The 17,991-nt window shown below is 43.8% G+C and overlaps 2 protein-coding genes across 2 annotated transcripts; both read right to left on the bottom strand.

Annotated features, from left to right (window-relative positions):
• Nucleotides 1-1,454: 1,454 nt before the first annotated feature.
• EMB1473 (Ribosomal protein L13 family protein) lies at nucleotides 1,455-3,720 on the bottom strand. The gene is made up of 4 exons (XM_048708336.2): nucleotides 3,406-3,720; nucleotides 2,642-2,827; nucleotides 2,168-2,338; nucleotides 1,455-1,790 (listed from the first exon to the last, which is right to left on the bottom strand). Exons 1-4 carry the CDS (start codon nucleotides 3,619-3,621, stop codon nucleotides 1,674-1,676), a joined length of 690 nt encoding a protein of 229 aa, XP_048564293.1. The 5' UTR covers nucleotides 3,622-3,720; the 3' UTR covers nucleotides 1,455-1,673.
• A 1,213-nt stretch (nucleotides 3,721-4,933) lies between these two features.
• On the bottom strand, nucleotides 4,934-8,145 carry LOC125544600 (putative hexosyltransferase MUCI70). The gene is made up of 6 exons (XM_048708337.2): nucleotides 7,805-8,145; nucleotides 7,095-7,321; nucleotides 6,833-7,009; nucleotides 6,577-6,732; nucleotides 5,588-5,864; nucleotides 4,934-5,470 (listed from the first exon to the last, which is right to left on the bottom strand). Exons 1-6 carry the CDS (start codon nucleotides 8,091-8,093, stop codon nucleotides 5,217-5,219), a joined length of 1,380 nt encoding a protein of 459 aa, XP_048564294.2. The 5' UTR covers nucleotides 8,094-8,145; the 3' UTR covers nucleotides 4,934-5,216.
• Nucleotides 8,146-17,991: the final 9,846 nt, after the last annotated feature.

Consider the following 17,991-nt stretch of genomic DNA (forward strand, 5'->3'; position numbering starts at 1 on the left):
GGCGTGGATGTTATCCTTGTAGTGGTGCATCGTTTGACCAAATATGCGCATTTCATGGCGCTACATCACCCTTTCACAGCTCCGCTGGTGGTTCAGTTTTCCTCGACGACGTCGTCAAGCTGCATGGGGTGCCAGACTCAATTGTTTCTGACCGGGATAAGATTTTCACGAGCGCATTTTGGAGGGAGTTGTTCGCGCTCGTCGGCACCAAGCTGCTATACACCACAACCTATCATCCTCAGACGGATGGGCAGAGTGAGCGTGTCAACCAGTGCCTAGAGCATTACTTACGTTGTGCTGTCCATGACACGCCGCATCGCTGGAAGCATTGGCTGCACATGGCAGAATTCTGATACAATTCCAGCCATCACAGTGCTCTTGGGTGCACGCCATTCAAGGCCCTCTATGGTGTGGAACCCAATTTCGGAGCCCTTCCAAATCTGTTCACAGTCAAGACACCGGAATCCATCCTGGAACTAGCCGCCGAGCACCAACAATTTACGGACATGCTGAAAGCACACCTCCTCTGTGCCCAACAACGGATGAAGCATCACACGGACCGCAAACGTACAGAGAGGGAATTCACAGTGGGGGAGCAGGTCCTTCTAAAATTGCAGCCATATGTGCAGTCCTCCGTCGTCAGTCGGCCATGCCCGGAGCAGGTCCTTCTGAAATTGCAGCCATATGTGCAATCCTCCGTCGTCAGTCGGCCATGCCTCAAACTTGCTTACAAGTTCTTTGGCCTCTACAAGATCATCAGTTGGGTGGGATCGACATCCTACAAGCTCGAATTGCCCCCGGAAAGCAAAATTCACCCGGTTTTCCATGTGTCGCAGCTCAAGCCGTCCACGCCGGACTACTCTCCAGTCTTTAATCAGCCGCCGGCGCCACCTGATCTCACAATTGGCAACTTGGTGCCGCAAGCCATCTTGGAGCGTCGTTTGGTCAAGCAGGGGAACACGGCGATTCTGCAGGTCTTGGTTCATTGGCGCACCTTGTCGCCGGCGAGCGCGACATGGGAGAACTACAATGTTCTGCGGCAGCGTTTTTCGGACATCGATCTCGTCGCGGGAGCTCCTTCCCAAGGAGGGGCGAATGTCACGCCCTCCTCTCCTGCTGCAACCATAGACAAGACGGCGGACAGCAAGGCACCCTGGTGCGACTACGGGAGAAGAACGACAAGGGCCCACGTGCAAAGGATGAAGACTAGTCTTCAGTTAGGTGGGTGTGTATGACTAGTGGGGCCCAGGACCATCAGGGTTATATGCGTGTGTGAGGCCATAGGCCGGGCAGCTTGTATTCTGAATTCAGTCGAACTCTGTACTCTCTCTCTTGCTGAACAAGTCCCTCACCTGTCCTTCGTCTACCTCGATCCCCTTCTCCTTGATCTCCCTCTACCTCCCCTGGTCCGATCCGATGAGGGTCGTGACAACTACCTCAACCACTGGTCAAAATTTACACCTTCCAAAACTCAGATTTTGGATTCCATCAAATCGTACCATACGACATAATTATGACCGAAAGGAATCGAAAGCTTTTGCAGAAACATAATTAAATTACAAAAAAATTACACACCACTCTTGTGGACAGATGACATGAATGTTCGGGTCACGCTCCTAACACTGGGCGGGGAAGCACGGTTGCTGTATCTTTTTTCAATATCCAGGGGTTCTCTAGCCAGACTTCATTATTCTTTTGTCTCTGATGGGCAGTGGAACAGGTTTTTGAGCCACATGCGGGTGCTCTGATCCTTTGTACACCTTGAGGTGGGTAAATAGTCTTCTTCCCAGCTGCAAAATGGTCCAAAGGTTGAGAAGATCACAGAAAGAGTAAATTTGGCGAATTGAGAAAACTAGCACTTAACAGGAGAGTAGGCAGATTCAAAGGGTTTAGAAACACAAGATACTTTCTAGCTAACATGAGCGTTTCAGAGAACACAATCCAATACTTGTTAGCCGGGTCATCTGAGCACTTAAGTTAAGAGCAAATATTTTGGTAATTCCACATTCATGCCAATGGCAAGGTAAAACTTGTTGGCAATATTTAATTAAATAAACTTATCTGCATTTCAAATTCATGGTAATACAAATAAAACTTTGGGGCACACAAAATACCTGATGCAACCAATTAGGTAAGAACTAACAGATGCCAAAAGATGATTTCTTACCCTGCCCTTAGGAAGCATGCCACGCACAGCATGTTCGATAATTCTCTCCGGAATCCTTTTCTGAAGCTGATCAAAAGTTTCTTCTTTCATTCCACCGGGCCGTCCAGAGTGCCTTTTATAGAGCTTCTGTGACCGCTTTTTACCAGAAACAGCAACCTTCTCTGCATTAACCTATGTAAAACACATAGTTCAGTATGTCAGCTCAGCAATGTACAGTAGTTTCTGTAATGAAAAGTCACATTAATATGATGATATAATCTACTCCCTCCGTCCCATAATGTAAGACATTTTTTGACACTAGTATAGTCTCAAAAAGCGTCTTATATTATGGGACGGAGGGAATAGGTTTCAAGAATCAAGATGGGTTTAGGTGCTTATTTTTTCCTCCCGCTAATGTTATGAACTTATTTGCCTTGAAGAAAACACTGTGCTACGGTATTCTGTAAACACCATACAAACTACTTCGGTACGTACCACAATAACAAAAGCCCCCATGTCCACACTTGGAGTGTATGTAGGCTCATTTTTCCCTCTCATATGCACTGCGATAGCAGATGCTAGCCTGCCAAGAATCTTGTCCTCTGCATCAACAACATACCACGTCTTCTCGGTAGTTACGTGATCTGCAGCCTTAGGGTACCATGTTGTGTTCCATATGTCCTGCGAATTAAATTGATTGATCAGATTACTACACAGAAAAGGTTACACACACACACACACACACACACACACACAAGCAAGCAAGCAAGCCATGATACCAATACACCGGCAGAACATAAACAAGATAGTCATGCTGAGGTCTTAATGAGCATAAGCACTAAACAGAAACATGGGTGGCCACGATGAGCCAATGCCGCATTTGTTTACCAGATGTACGAGAACAAAACCATTTGTACCATATTAGCTTCGTTCTTGTATTAAATTCTTCTTTCATTTCCATGAATCTTCGTTCACCACGAACTATTGGCAGCTAATTTTGACAGTTTATGTATCATCATAAATAAACTTCGTGGTTTGAATTAAAACCACTACACTTATTTTGGAGCGTAGGGAGCCATGAGCATTGTATAGTGACATGTGAGTCTGTGATAGACTAATGATGCAATGGATTGATGAAACTGAAAGGAGCCATTTGAGAATTTCAAACCGAAAAATGTCATATAGCATAACTACTCCTTTCCTGAATATGAACTGCAGCACTAGGGAATAGGAGAAAGAGATAAGAGGGGGGCTCGTACGGGTCCGCAGAGCTCGTCGCCCTCGAACATGAAGCGCTGCTCGCGGGGAACGAGTGCGGAAAGAGGCTGCCGCTTCTGCTTGTCGCTCTGCTCGCACCGCACCGTGAGGCCAGCCGGGACGGCGCGGCGGGGCGCGGGCCTCGCCGCGCGGCGGTGGCGCCTATCGCCGGCGAATGCGGAGGAGAGGAGCGCGGAGGCGGAGATGGCCGTAGCCATTGCAGCGGCGGTGTCCGGACCTAGGTCGGGGGTGGGTTCACTGGAATGCCACTGGCATTTCCTTTCGGGGAGGCGAGGCGGGGAGAGTGGAAGAGGATAAGAAGGGGATAGAAGGAGAGAGGGAAGGAAAGAGGAGGAGGGATGGGCTTTGCTCATGGGCTTCCAAGGAAAACGAGTAGGCCCATGCATCCCCTCCCTCCTCAAAAAAAAATTGCCAGTACAACCTTACTATATTTTCCCATTGTCAACAAAGAAAAAAAAAAGCCCTAGCTGACCTTCACTAGGTTTTTGTGGCTTAGGTTGGATCTCCTGGCCTCCTGCTCGCCTTTTCGGCTTTCGGAGGTGGGGGGAACTACGGAGCAACGCTCGGGGTCTAGTTTGTTTTTCATCTACGTTTGATTCTTTTACGGCAAAGTCTCGACGTTGAAGACCATGTCATTCGTGGTCCTATCCGCATCACGATGCGACCTACACGAGGAAGGGGTTGTGGTGTTTTGGTCCCGCAGATCGACGACTCCCATTGTTGAGGATTGTCATCCGCACTTCGGCCTATTTTTGGCGACGGTGATGGTGGTATTGTCAAGAATGTTCTTATCACCAGAGATTCTTTCTTTTGTGCTTCCGGTCTTCTTCCCCGACAGTACGACAACAAAGTATCAGTTTGGCAACATTTCTCGTAAGGGGTGTTGCCTTCAGCCATAGTGTGTCCAACAATCTTAGGTTCTACTGTGCTAGGAGTGTGTGGCTCATACGACTCTTTAAACCTTTTGAGGTTATTTGGGCGCGTTCAACAATCTTAGGTTCTTACATGTTATTAGGAGCTATTCTTTAAACCTTTGAGGTTAGTTCAGCTTGTGGATGTTTGGTCTTCTGATGTTTCTGCACTAGATGTATCAAGGGAGGAAAATTAAGATGCAAGAGAAGAATGTAGAGTCGACAACTACAAAGGACATGATGCATTTTTTTGTTTTATCTTGGCTTTTTGTTGTTTCTTTTAATTTTATTTTGATCTGATATACTTTGTCTAATTTATCAATAAAGACATACTGTTTGCTCAAAAAACAACCTTAATTTTTTCATGTCATTCTAAAGAAAAACAAACAGTTCTCCCTAAAAAGGGGCTAGGTATGTTCTCTAGAAAAAGAAGAGGAGTTTGCATAGCATGGTTGGAGCTTGGAACAGATGACAGTAAGTACATTCTGGTAGATATGCATCTACTTGGACTACTGAAATACAGTTTGTAACAGCGTAAACCATAGCAAAAGAGTTCGTTTCTAATTTTCATGGATAAGATTGCACTTGAAAAGTAGAATAGTTGGGAGGTAATGTTCATACTTGTAAAATGGAACCAGAATAGTGCTCCTTCCAACCAAAAGAAAACGTGATTTGTACAGGTAATAATGTCAACATACAGAAAAGCAACAGCTTTTGACGTGTAACAGGTGCAAGTCCTTGTACAACCAAGTCATGATGTTTCTCGAGGAAGAAAATCAAAAGAATAATTTACAACAAAACTGTGGATCAAGACAAGTGGAAGCCTAGAACCACGTAAACCACCGGTTAGTTGACTGTCCGCAAATGAACAAGAAGAAAGGTCATGCCGTGGAAGAATCTGAATTCGTCTGTGTAAGGGGTTTTACTTTCCTTGTGTGACCCAAACTGTTCACAAGGTCCCTTCGAGTGCACACAGGAAACATGTTGATTCCTGGCATGTTTAGACGCCATAGTACATACGGAAAACTGAGTTGATCCCGAGATGTGAAACGAACAGCTTCATTGAACCAAGCACACATGAAATGATTCGTCAATGGGGTCAGCTCCCTCACAATGATAGAAGCTTCAGCCAAAGCTGAAAGAAAACAAAAGGCTTGGTCATATTCATACCACAACCATGCTTCAGCAGAAATTAGCCTCGAGAAAAAAAATCCACATGTGCAAGTTAAATTAGTCAAAATTAAACGCATACCTTTTAATCCATGTAGTCTTTTTTCATCTGGCATGCCGTCCTGACGATATTGAGTTAGCTGAACCTCTACTTCTTCAGGAGTAGCCTTGTGCTTTTGAACAATCGCTTTCCCCTCATCATAAATGTTAGTCCGTGCTCCATGTTCAGAAATAGCAAAGGTAGAGTTTGTCCTCCAAAGAAGTGCTTCAAGCACTCCTATTGGATCTCTTCTGAACTGGTATTTAGAGTCTACCCATATAGAGTAACTTGCTTCTGGGAAAAGTCGGTGAGTCAACATCTGCAAAAATGATGCTATGCATTTTACTACCAGAATGTACATAGTTATGCAATCCCACATGTAAAATTAAGGCAAAAACACAAATCAGCAGATTTAACATCTAAGCGGTTCACTTTATGAGGTGGCATAACTGAAGTTACTATTACCAAATAACAGAAATAGCGAATACGGCTCACATTTTACAGAGAGACTACTACCTCAGTCCTGGTTTATTAGTTCCCTTTGTATTTTGGGTCATATTTTGCCCATGATTTTAACTAAGGGCAGCCCGGTGCATGTAGCTCCCGCTTGCGCAGGGTCCGGGGAAGGGTCCGATCACTTTGGGTCTATTGGACGCAGCCTTTCCCTACATTTCTCCAAGAGGCTGTTTCCAGGACTTGAACCTGTGACCTCATGGTCACAAGGCAGCAGCTTTACAACTGCGCCAAGGCTCCCCTTCCTTGACCATGATTTTAACTAATAAAATATAAGTTACACATAACAAAAGTTATATCATTGGAAACTATGTTCGAATACGAATCCATTGATATAATTTTTTATGACATCCATTAGCATTTTGTTAGTTAAATTTATGGTCAAAATTTGGCACAAAGTACGAAGGGGATCAATAAACCAGGACGGAGGTAGTACTTTATTAGGTCAAATCCCACATGAGCTAGTATTTTGAGAATATGGAAGCTGGCACAATGGACTATGACAGCTGCAGATTTACCTTCGGTATTTTCCCATTTAAACGTTGATCCACAAAGGGGAGATTCTTGACAACAATGATACGCCACCTTCCTATCATTTCATTGTCGCCAGTTAATTTTCCTTCAGCTTCTTGAGTTGATAGTGTGACCGCATCCCAGAAAGCCACATAGCAGACCTGCTTTATCATAAGTCAATCCATCCTGAATCCTCAGAGCCATCACATGCGATGGTTTACACAGAAACGACATTTCTGAGAATGCTGAATGCTCAAATACCTTTCCAATAGAAGAATTGACCATTCCAATAGGTTGATATAGATCATCCCCGCCACCGAATGCGCAGGTAGACACAACAACTTTACAGGTTCTCATGTATCTGACATCATCATCCGAAATTTTGAAACCGCCATTGTCACTATAGAAACCACAGTGCACACTAACAGTCTCATTCACCTGGAGAAGTAGTGAAACACATTAAATAGGTCTAAAATGGCATAGGTTTGTAACCGCAAAATAGTATGTTAGCCAGCATAAGAACCTTGAAGCTCTCTTCTCTTTCAGGAACTGTTTGGAATCCTGTAAACAAATTGAACCTGGTAGCTTCTGCGTGCTGCAGTAAATAGGTAGAGTTTGCCTCAGAGTGGTGTGAGTCATAGTCGTCATCGTCAGTTTTGTATATAATCCTCTTGACCACAGCATCAAGTCCCGAGCCTTCATGAAATACCAAATTTTCTATACTCTTCGGGCTAAGAACCTTCAGGCACGCTGTTAACATCAAGAATACAAAACTAATCAAGTCCTTATTTAGTACATAAGCCAATAATAGTCACTCAGCCAAACAAATTTGACATGATACATGCTCTCTGATTTTTTGGAACAACTTTACTTAAGTATGGACATGCGATTTGACTTATCAAGATCCAAACATCTGGTTTGTAAGAAACTAAGAAGACTTCGAGAATCATAATCCTATTAAGGCCATTTCCCAATGTGCACGATCTGCTAAGTCCAAATCTCCAGTTGCCATGATACTTTCCAATGGTTTGTGCAGATAAGTAGTCTAAGACACCACCATAATCTCAGCACATTCTGCAATACAGCACTCGCATTATCAAATTACTACGAAAGCCGACTCTTACAGTCCAATTTCTCAAATCCGTGGTAAACTTTATTGGGAGTTGGGAACCACAAGAGCACGGGGAATTTGGGGACGAGCTAGAGTAGATCGAAACGGAGTAAGGGACTCACGCTCGCGCACGCCATGGACGAGGCGCGTGGTCGGGTCTAGGCGGCCAAGGCTGCTCGATACTGGCGGGGCGGGGCTCGGAGAGGCACGGAGCCGGGAGGCCTCGAAGAGTAGCAGCGCGACGGCCGGGAGGAGCAGGAGGATAGGCCACCACCGGGCCACGAGCCGCACGGCGCGCTGCCCCAAGCTGCGCACCACCTTCCGTCGACCGGCGCGGGTACGCCGGGGCGCCGCGGCGCCGTCGTCGTCAGATACTGTGATGGAGATGCTCCGGATCGTCGACGACGGCATCGGGGGAAGCGGTGGTGGCGAAGTGGTGGCGCAGGTGGGTTTGCCATTCACTGGGTGGGCTTGAGCTCACTGGAAGCTGGTATGGGCTGGGCTTGTGGTGTGGTACGTTCTGCCTGCGCCCTGGATCCAGCTCATATCGCCAGCTTCATTTTGATTGCCGGCATTTCCTATTTAGCGCTGCAGGCGCCCGTTACAGTGCAATTTGCAAACGGGCGCCTGCAGCAGTCCAAGCTGGGCCGGCCCACTCTAGTTTTGTGGAAACGTTAAAAAGTGAGAGAACTTGGAACCGAACCTACGCCGGACTCGTTACGATTGCTGCGCTCCAACCACTACGACATGGCGCTTGTTGTGTGCTAAGTTAAGTCGCTCTTTCTTTTAATTTTATTTCTTCTGGTTCGTGAATTCTTGACGGTTTTATTCGTTTTTCCATTTTTTTTTCTTTCTTTTTTGTTTTTTTAATGCGTGATTTTTTTAAAGAATGTCATGTTTTTTTAAATCGTTGTACTTTTTCAGATTACATGAACTGTATTCAAATTCGATGAACTTTTTCTGATTTTGATGAACTTTTTTTAGATTACATGAACTTTTTTCAAATTCGATGAACAATTTTTTTAAAATCGATGAACTTTTTCCAGATTACATGAACTTTTTCAAATTTGGCAAACTTTTTCTGAATTCGATGAACTTTTTTCATATTACATGAACTTTTTTTAAATTTGATGAACTTTTTTCAGATTACTTGAACTTTTTTAAATTCAATGAACTTTTTCTAAATGCGATGAACTTTTTTCGAATTCGATGAACTTTTTTCAAATTCGATGAACTTTTTTAGAATCTAATGAACTTTTTTTTGAATTCGATGAACTTTTTTTTGAATCCGATGAACTTTTCTTCGAATTTGGTGAACTTTTTTCAAATTCGGTGAACTTTTTTTGAAAATCGATGAACCTTTTTCATTTTTTTAAACTTTGCTTAAAATTTGATGAACTTTTTTTCGAATTTATGTTTTTTTAGATAATTTATATTGAGTATATATTAATGTTTTACTGCACGAAAAGCTTAACTAGAACTGTTTTCTTGTAGAAGACAAGAAAGTTAGTTTGTTCTGGTGGTTAGTGTGGTGCACTCGCTACAAAGCGATCAAGAGTTCGAATTCCCAGCTATTCTCAGGTTTTATTGAATTTTTACTTCAAAAGCGAACGAGTGCAAGCGCGCGTTGGGCCGGCCCATGCCAGCGACGCTGCAGGCGCCAGCTCGTTAACGGGCGCCTGCAGCGCTGACTAGGAGCTCCCTTGATTGCCCGAGGTTGGGAGCCGGTCATTCAAGGCAATCCATATGCATTTCAAACCAGATTTCAACTAATCCGGCGATTTTCATCAAACACGACGAAATTCATCAAGGTTTGGATAGAAAAAATCACAAAGCATTCATAAATAGCATGCAAATATGTCTAGTACAACAATAGTTCAAATTCAACGAGATTAACCAAATATGGATCATGTTATCCCACACATACTACCCGGCGTAGGTCCCCTCACAACATTCTTCTACTATATATTGCCATTTTCCCTAGAAAAATAAAATAAGAAGAAGAGTTTCGGGACTTTCTGCCACCATCTCAAGGTGAAACCAGGGGAAGAGCACTTTTGTTTTCCGGCGGAGCAATTCAGCCAGTGATACTTTCCTCCAAGAGGGGGAAATCGAAGCCTTCATCATCAGCAAAAGCTCTCCTCATCGTGGGAATCATCATCTTCATCAAAAACTTCACCAGCACCATCTCATCTATAAACCCTAGTTCATCTTGTGTGTTTAATCTTTGTATCAAACCTCGTATTGGTACCTGGGGGTGCTTGTCGGTACTAAAAGCGGTAGATCTCGGACAGGGGGTTCCGAGCTGTGGATCTTGGGACGATGGTGAACAGGAGACAAGGGAGACAGTGCTTACCCATGTTCGGGCCCTCTTGAAGAGGTAAAACCCTATGTGCTACATGATTATATTGATGATGGAGTATCGAGTACAGGTTGATCTACCTCGAGATCGTATGTTGTGTTCTAAACCCTAAGGTTGGTAATTGTGATCATGTATCTATGGACTAAATCCTCTAGTTTATATAGGCATCAGGGGTATCTAGGGTTACACATGGTGAGTTGCCAGCTAGGAATAAACACGCCGACATTTGGAGCGTCCTTGAAGTACATGGCAAGTCTTCGGCAATATCCGTCTACATGATTGAGTTTGAGGCTTCCAGAGTCCTCCCTTATTTGAGATCCGTGGGTCGTAGGCTCGGCCCAGGGATTCTAGGTTGCATCGGTTGGCACCCCCTAGTTAAGGACACCGCCAATAGCCCCTAAACATGTCTTCAAAGCCGATGACGGAAGCTCCATCCTCGGACTGATGTTTCTGGCCTATAGTCTTCGGCTTGGCAGGCGAGTTCTCCTCTTAGTTGGCTTTCGTTTAGATTCAAGATCCTTTTTCACTCAAAGCAGTTCACGGGCCTCTCCTTGAATGGATGGCCCGCCGACCACATGTTTCTTATGTTAGAAGCGTAGTAGAAAACAAAAAAAAATCGCATCCTACACACACCCAAGATCAATATGAAGATGCATAACATGTTCGGATCACGATCGTTGCCATCATCGAGTTGCAATGGAAGAAGAACGTGTCGGTGTAGATCGTACTTGGAGTCCCTCGAACCATTGATGAACGATCCCGCGAACCGCCCATGAATAGTCCATCGAACCAAAGACTGAAAGTACCATATCTCTACTTGGTTGGAAGTGTGCAGTCTTCATGATCCGGCAGTGCTTCGCCGTCTAGAGCTAATCATCGCTGGAGAATTAGAGGGAGGCGATTAGAACCATATTGGGCTTCTAATTATGAGGATGCTACTTCTTGAGCTTGCGTTGGTTTTTCTCTTGAAGAGGAAAGGGTGATGCAGCAAAGTGGAGATAAGTATTTCCCTCGGTTTGAGAACCAAGGTATCAATCCAGTAGGAGACAACGCACAAATCACCGAATACCTACACAAACAATCAAACAATTTGCACCCAACATGATAAAGGGGTTGTCAATCCCTTCACAATTACTTGCAAAAGTGAGATCTGATAGAGATAGATAAACGATAAAGTAAATATTTTTGGTATTTTTGGTTTATAGATCGGAAAGTAAAAGATTGCAAAATAGTAGATCGGAAACTAATATTGTAGATCGGAAACTTATATGATGGACAATAGACCCGGGGGCCATAGGTCTCACTAGAGGCTTCTCTCAAGATAGCAAAATAATATGATGGGTGAACTAATTACTGCCGAGCAATTGATACAAAAGCGCAAAGTTATGACGATATCTAAGGCAATGATCATGAATATAGGCATCACATCTGTGTCAAGTAGACCGAAACGATTCTGCATCTACTACTATTACTCCACATATCGACCGCTTTCCAGCATGCATCTAGAGTATTAAGTTCATAAAGAACGGAGTAACGCATTAAGTAAGATGACATGTGATACGTCCATTTTGCATCATGCTTTTATATTGATATTTATTGCATTATGGGCTGTTATTACACGTTATGCTACAATGCTTATGCCTTTTCTCTCTTTTTTTACAAGGTTTACATGAAGAGGGAGAATGTCGGCAGCTGGAATTCTGGGCTGGAAAAGGAGCAAATATTAGAGACCTATTCTGCACAGCTCCAAAAGTCCTGAAACTTCACGGAAGTCATTTTTGGATTTAATAAAAAATACTGAGCGAAGAAAATACCAGAGGGGGCCAGCCACCGTCCACGAGGGTGGGGGGCGCCCTACCCCCTGGGCACGCCCCCTACCTCGTGGGCCCCCTGATGGCCCTCTGATGCCCATCTCTAGCTATATGAAGTCTTTTACCCTGAAAAAAATCATAAGCAAGCTTTCGGGAAGAAACTCCGCCGCCACGAGGCGGAACCAATCTAGGGCTCCGGCGGAGTTGTTCTGCCGGGGAAACTTCCCTCCGGGAGGGGGAAATCATCACCGTCATCATCACCATCGATCCTCTCATCGGGAAGGGGTCAATCTCCATCAACATCTTCACCAGCACCATCTCCTCTCAAACCCTAGTTCATCTCTTGTATTCAATCTTTGCCCCAAAGCCTCAGATTGGTACCTGTGGGTTGCTAGTAGTGTTGATTACTCCTTGTAGTTGATGCTAGTTGGTTTAATTGGTTGAAGGTCATATGTTCAGATCCATTATGCATATTAATACCCCTCTGATTATGAACATGAATATTATTTGTGAGTAGTTACGTTTGTTCCTGAGGACATGGGAGAAGTCTTGCTATAAGTAGTCATGTGAATTTGGTATTTGTTCGATATTTTGATGAGATGTGTGTTGTCTTTCCTCTAGTGGTGTTATGTGAATGTCGACTACATGACACTTCACCATTGTTTGGGCCTAGAGGAAGGCATTGGGAAGTAATAAGTAGATGATGGGTTGCTAGAGTGACAGAAGCTTAAACCCTAGTTTATGCGTTGCTTCGTAAGGGGCTGATTTGGATCCATATGTTTCATGTTATGGTTAGGTTTACCTTAATTCTTCTGTTGTAGTTGCGGATGCTTGCAATAGTGGTTAATCATAAGTGGGATACTTGTCCAAGTAAGGGCAGTACCCAAGCACTGGTCCACCCACATATCAAATTATCAAAGTACCGAACGTGAATCATATGAGCGTGATGAAAACTAGCTTGACGATAATTCCCACGTGTCCTCGGGAGCGTTTTCCTTTATATAAGAGTTTGTCCAGGCTTGTCCTTTGCTACAAAAAGGATTGGGCCATCTTGTTGCACCTTATTTAATTTATTGCCTGTTACTCGTTACCAATTATCTTATCACAAAACTATCTGTTACCAATAATTTCAGTGCTTATAGAGAATACCTTACTGAAAATCGCTTGTCATTTCCTTCTGCTCCTCGTTGGGTTCGACACTCTTACTTATCGAAAGGACTACGATAGATCCCCTACACTTGTGGGTCATCAAGACTCTTTTCTGGCGTCGTTGCCGGGGAGTGAAGCGCCTTTGATAGGTGGAATTTGGTAAGGAAAAATGTATATAGTGTGCTGAAATTTACTGTCACTTGTTACTATGGAACATAATCCTTTGAGGGGCTTGTTCGGGGTATCTTCACCCCGACCAGTAGAGCAAAGAGTTGATCCTCAACCTACTGAACCTACTGAAAATGTTTAATTTGAAATTCCTTCGGGTATGATAGAGAAACTACTAGCTAATCCTTTTGCAGGAGATGGAACATTGCATCCCGATTTACACTTAATCTATGTGGATGAAGTTTGTGGATTATTTAAGCTTGCAGGTATGACCGATGATGTTATCAAGAAGAAGGTCTTCCCTTTATCTTTGAAGGGGAGGCATTGACATGGTTTAGGCTATGTGATGATATGGGATCATGGAACTACAACCGATTGAAATTGGAATTTCATCAGAAGTTTTATCCTATGCATCTTGTTCATCGTGATCGTAATTATATATATAATTTTTAGCCTCACGAAGGAGAAAGCATCGCTCAAGCTTGGGGGAGGCTTAAATCAATGTTATATTCATGCCCCAATCATGATCTCTCAAGAGAAATGATTATTCAAAAATTTTATGCTCGGCTTTCTCTCAATAACCGCTCCATGCTCGATACTTCTTGTACTGGCTCTTTTATGATGAAGACTATTGAATTCAAATGGGATTTATTGGAAACAATTAAACGCAACTCTGAAGATTGGGACCTCGACGAAGGTAAGGAGTCAATTATAACACCTAAGTTTGACTATGTTAAATATTTTATGGATACCGATGTTTTCCGTGAATTTAGCACTAAATATGGACTTGACTCTGAGATAGTAGCTTCTTTCTATGAATCCTTTGCTACTCATGTTGATCTCCCTATGGAGAAGTGGTTTAAATATAATCCTCCCATTGAAGTGAAAGTAGTTTCACCTATTAAAGTTGAAGAAAAGACTATCACTTATAATGATCCTGTTGTTCCTACTGCTTATATTGAGAAACCACCTTTTCCTGTTAGAATAAAGGATCATGCTAAAGCTTCAACCGTAGTCAACAAAAGTAATATTAGGACACACAAACCCCCTGAGCAAGTTAAATTTTAACCTAAAATTGATATGGTTAAAGATCTCTTGGCTGACAATATCGATGGGCATGTTATTTACTTCTGTGATGAGACTGCTAGAATTGCTAAACCTAGTGCTAAAGATAAACATAGACCTGTGGTAGGCATGTCTGTTATTTCTGTTAAAATAGGAGATCATTGTTATCATGGCTTGTGTGATATGGGTGCTAGTGCTAGTGCAACACCTCATTCCTTATATAAAGAAATTATGCATGATATTGCACCTATTGAGATAGAAGAAATTGATGTTACCATTAAGCTTGCCAATAGCTAGAGATACTATTTCACCGATTGGGATTGTTAGAGATGTTGAAGTCTTGTGTGGGAAGGTTAAATATCCTGCTGATTTTCTTGTTCTTGGTTCCCCACAAGATAGCTTTTGTCCCATTATATTTGGTAGACCCTTCTTGAACACTGTTAATGCTAGAATAGACTGCGAAAAGGATGTTGTTACTATTGGTTTGGGTGATATGTCTCATGAGTTTAATTTTGCTAAATTTAGTAGACAACCCCGTGATGAGGAATTGCCTAGCAAAGATGAAATCATTGGTCTTGCTTCTATTGCCGTGCCTCCTAGTGATCCTTTAGAATAATATTTGTTAGACCATGAAAATGATACATTTATGAATGAAAGAAGGGAAATAGATGAAGTATTCTTTAAACAGGGACCTATTCTAAAACACAACTTTCCTGTTGAAATCCTAGGGGATCCTCCTCCACCCAAGGGTGATCCCATGTTTGAGCTTTAAGCCATTACTTGATACTCTTAAATATGCTTATCTTGATGAAAAGAAGAAATATCATGTTATTATTAGTGCTAACCTTTCAGAGCGTGAAGAAAAGAAATTATTGAAAACTCTGAAGAAGCACAATGCTGCTATTGGATATACTCTTGATGATCTTAAGGACATTAGTCCCACTCTATGTCAACACAAAATAAATTTGGAGAAAGACGCCAAACCCGTTATTGATCACCAACGACGACTAAGTCCTAAGATGAAGGAAGTGGTAAGAAAGGAGATATTAAAGCTCCTCGAAGCAGGTATAATTTATCCCGTTGCTCATAGTTAGTGGGTAAGTCCTGTCCATTGTGTCCCTAGGAAGGGAGGTATTACTGTAGTTCCTAATGATAAAGATGAATTGATTCCGCAAAGAATTGTTATAGGTTATAGGATGGTAATTGATTTCCGCAAATTAAATAAAGCTACTAAAAAAGATCATTACCCTCTGCCTTTCATTGATCAAATGCTAGAAAGATTATCCAAACATACACATTTTTGCTTTCTAGATGGTTACTCTGGTTTCTCTCAAATACCTGTATCGGCTGATGATCAAGAAAAGACCACTTTTACTTGCCCTTTCTGTACCTTTGCTTATAGACGTATGCCTTTTGGTTTATGTAATGCACCTGCTACCTTTCAAATATGCATGATGGCTATATTCTCTGACTTTTGTGAGAAGATTTGTGAGGTTTTCATGGATGATTTCTCTGTTTTTTGGATCCTATTTTGATGATTGCTTGAGCAACCTTGATCAAGTTTTGCAGAGATGTGAAGAAACTAACCTTGTCTTGAATTGGGAGAAGTGCCACTTTATGGTTAATGAAGGTATTGTCTCGGGGCATAAAATTTCTGAAAGAGGTATTGAAGTTGATAAAGCTAAAGTTGATGCTATTGAGAAGATGCCGTGTCCCAAGGACATTAAAGGTATAAGAAGTTTCCTTGGTCATGCCAGTTTTTATAGGAGGTTCATTAAGGACTTCTCTAAAATCTCCAGGCCTCTGACTAATCTCTTACAAAAAAAGATATTCCTTTTGTCTTTGATGATGATTGTGTAGAAGCATTTGAAATACTTAAGAAAGCATTGATCTCTGCACCTATTGTCCAGCCACCTGATTGGAATTTACCCTTTGAAATTATGTGTGATGCTAGTGATTATGCTGTAGGGGCTTGTCGGTGTCAAAACCGGCGGATCTCGGGTAGGGGGTCCCGAACTGTGCGTCTAGGCCGGATGGTAACAGGAGGCAAGGGACACGAAGTTTTACCCAGGTTCGGGCCCTCTTGATGGAGGTAAAACCCTACGTCTTGCTTGATTAATATTGATGATATGGATAGTACAAGAGTAGATCTACCACGAGATCAGAGAGGCTAAACCCTAGAAGCTAGCCTATGGTATGATTGTTGTTCTGTATTGTGTCCTACGGACTAAAACCCTCCGGTTTATAGACACTGGAGAGGGTTAGGGTTACACAAAGTCGGTTACAATGGTAGGAGATCTACATATCTGTATCGCCAAGCTTGCCCTCCACGCCAAGGAAAGTCCCTTCCGGACACGGGACGAAGTCTTCAATCTTGTATCTTCATAGTCCAGGAGTTCGGCCGAAGGTATAGTCTGGCTATCCGGACACCCCCTAATCCAGGACTCCCTCAGTAGCCCCTAAACCAGACTTCAATGACGACGAGTCCGACACGCAGATTGTCTTCGGCATTGCAAGGCGGGTTCCTCCTCCAAGTACTTCATAGAAGATTTTGAACACAAAGATAGTGTCCGGCTCTACAAAATAAGTTTCCACATATTACCATAGAGAGAATAATATTTACACAAATCTAATCTGCTGACGTATTCCGTAGTGTGACACACCACGGCCAAGCCTTTATCCGAATCATTTTATTATCCCACCTCAGCACGTCATGCGAGGCGGTTTCCTTGGCACGTCTTGTTAAAGCAGAGATCGTGTCCCCTTATTCCGGGATTCTCATCAATACGGGTGTGGGTAACCCAACCGCGCCATTGATTACGACGCTTGGAGATAAGTGAGTTTTACCAGGCTGGTGGGGACACGTAGTTGCGTCCACCCATATAAGGGGATAAGGATCCACCTTTTCCCCTACGCCTTCTTCCTCCTCTGCCCATCCATTCTTGCGCACTCGAGCTCCAGCGCCCAAGTCCGCACTCCCCGCCTCAACCTTCTCCAGCCATGTCCGGAGCGGGAGGCAAGTGGATGGTCTCCTCCGTCTCGGAGGGGCACATCAAAAAACTGAGGAAGGTCGGATACTTGTCTAACGACATCGCGCACCAGCTTCCCGAAGAGGGGCAGCTCCTCCCCACCCCAAGGCCCCATGAGAGGGTAGTGTTCCTTCCCCACTTCCTCCGTGGACTGGGCTTTCCTATCCACCCATTCGTCTGGGGACTCATGTTCTACTACGGCCTGGATTTCCATGATCTGGCCCCGAACTTCATCCTCAACATCTCGGCGTTTATCGTCGTGTGCGAGGCTTTCCTCTGCATCCGCCCCCATTTCGGCCTATGGCTCAAGACTTTCAACGTCAAGCCGAAGGTGGTGTGCGGCAACCAGGCGGAGTGCGGAGGCGCCATGGTGGGCAAGATGCCCAACGTCTTATGACTCGAGGGCTCCTATGTGGAGACCCTGAAGGGGTGGCAATCGGGGTGGTTTTACATCACCGAGCCGCGCGACCCTGAGTGGGTCGCAGCCCCCGAGTTCCGGTCCGGACCCCCAACGCGGCTCACGTCCTGGAAAGAGACGGGCCTGTCATGGGGCAGCAAAGGAGAGGTGACTGGACTGCAAACATGCATCCAAACCCTGGTGGACAAGCAGCTCAAGCTTGTCAACGTAGTCCAGGTTATGCTCATCCGCCTGATCCTCCCATGTCAACAACGGGCCTTCAATCTGTGGGAGTTCAACCCGGCGCAGCACCGAACTCTGAGCAGGC

Source organism: Triticum urartu, chromosome 3A, assembly GCF_056163025.1.
Source record: "Triticum urartu cultivar PI428250 chromosome 3A, HENAU_Tu73, whole genome shotgun sequence".
Lineage (NCBI taxonomy): Eukaryota > Viridiplantae > Streptophyta > Magnoliopsida > Poales > Poaceae > Triticum > Triticum urartu.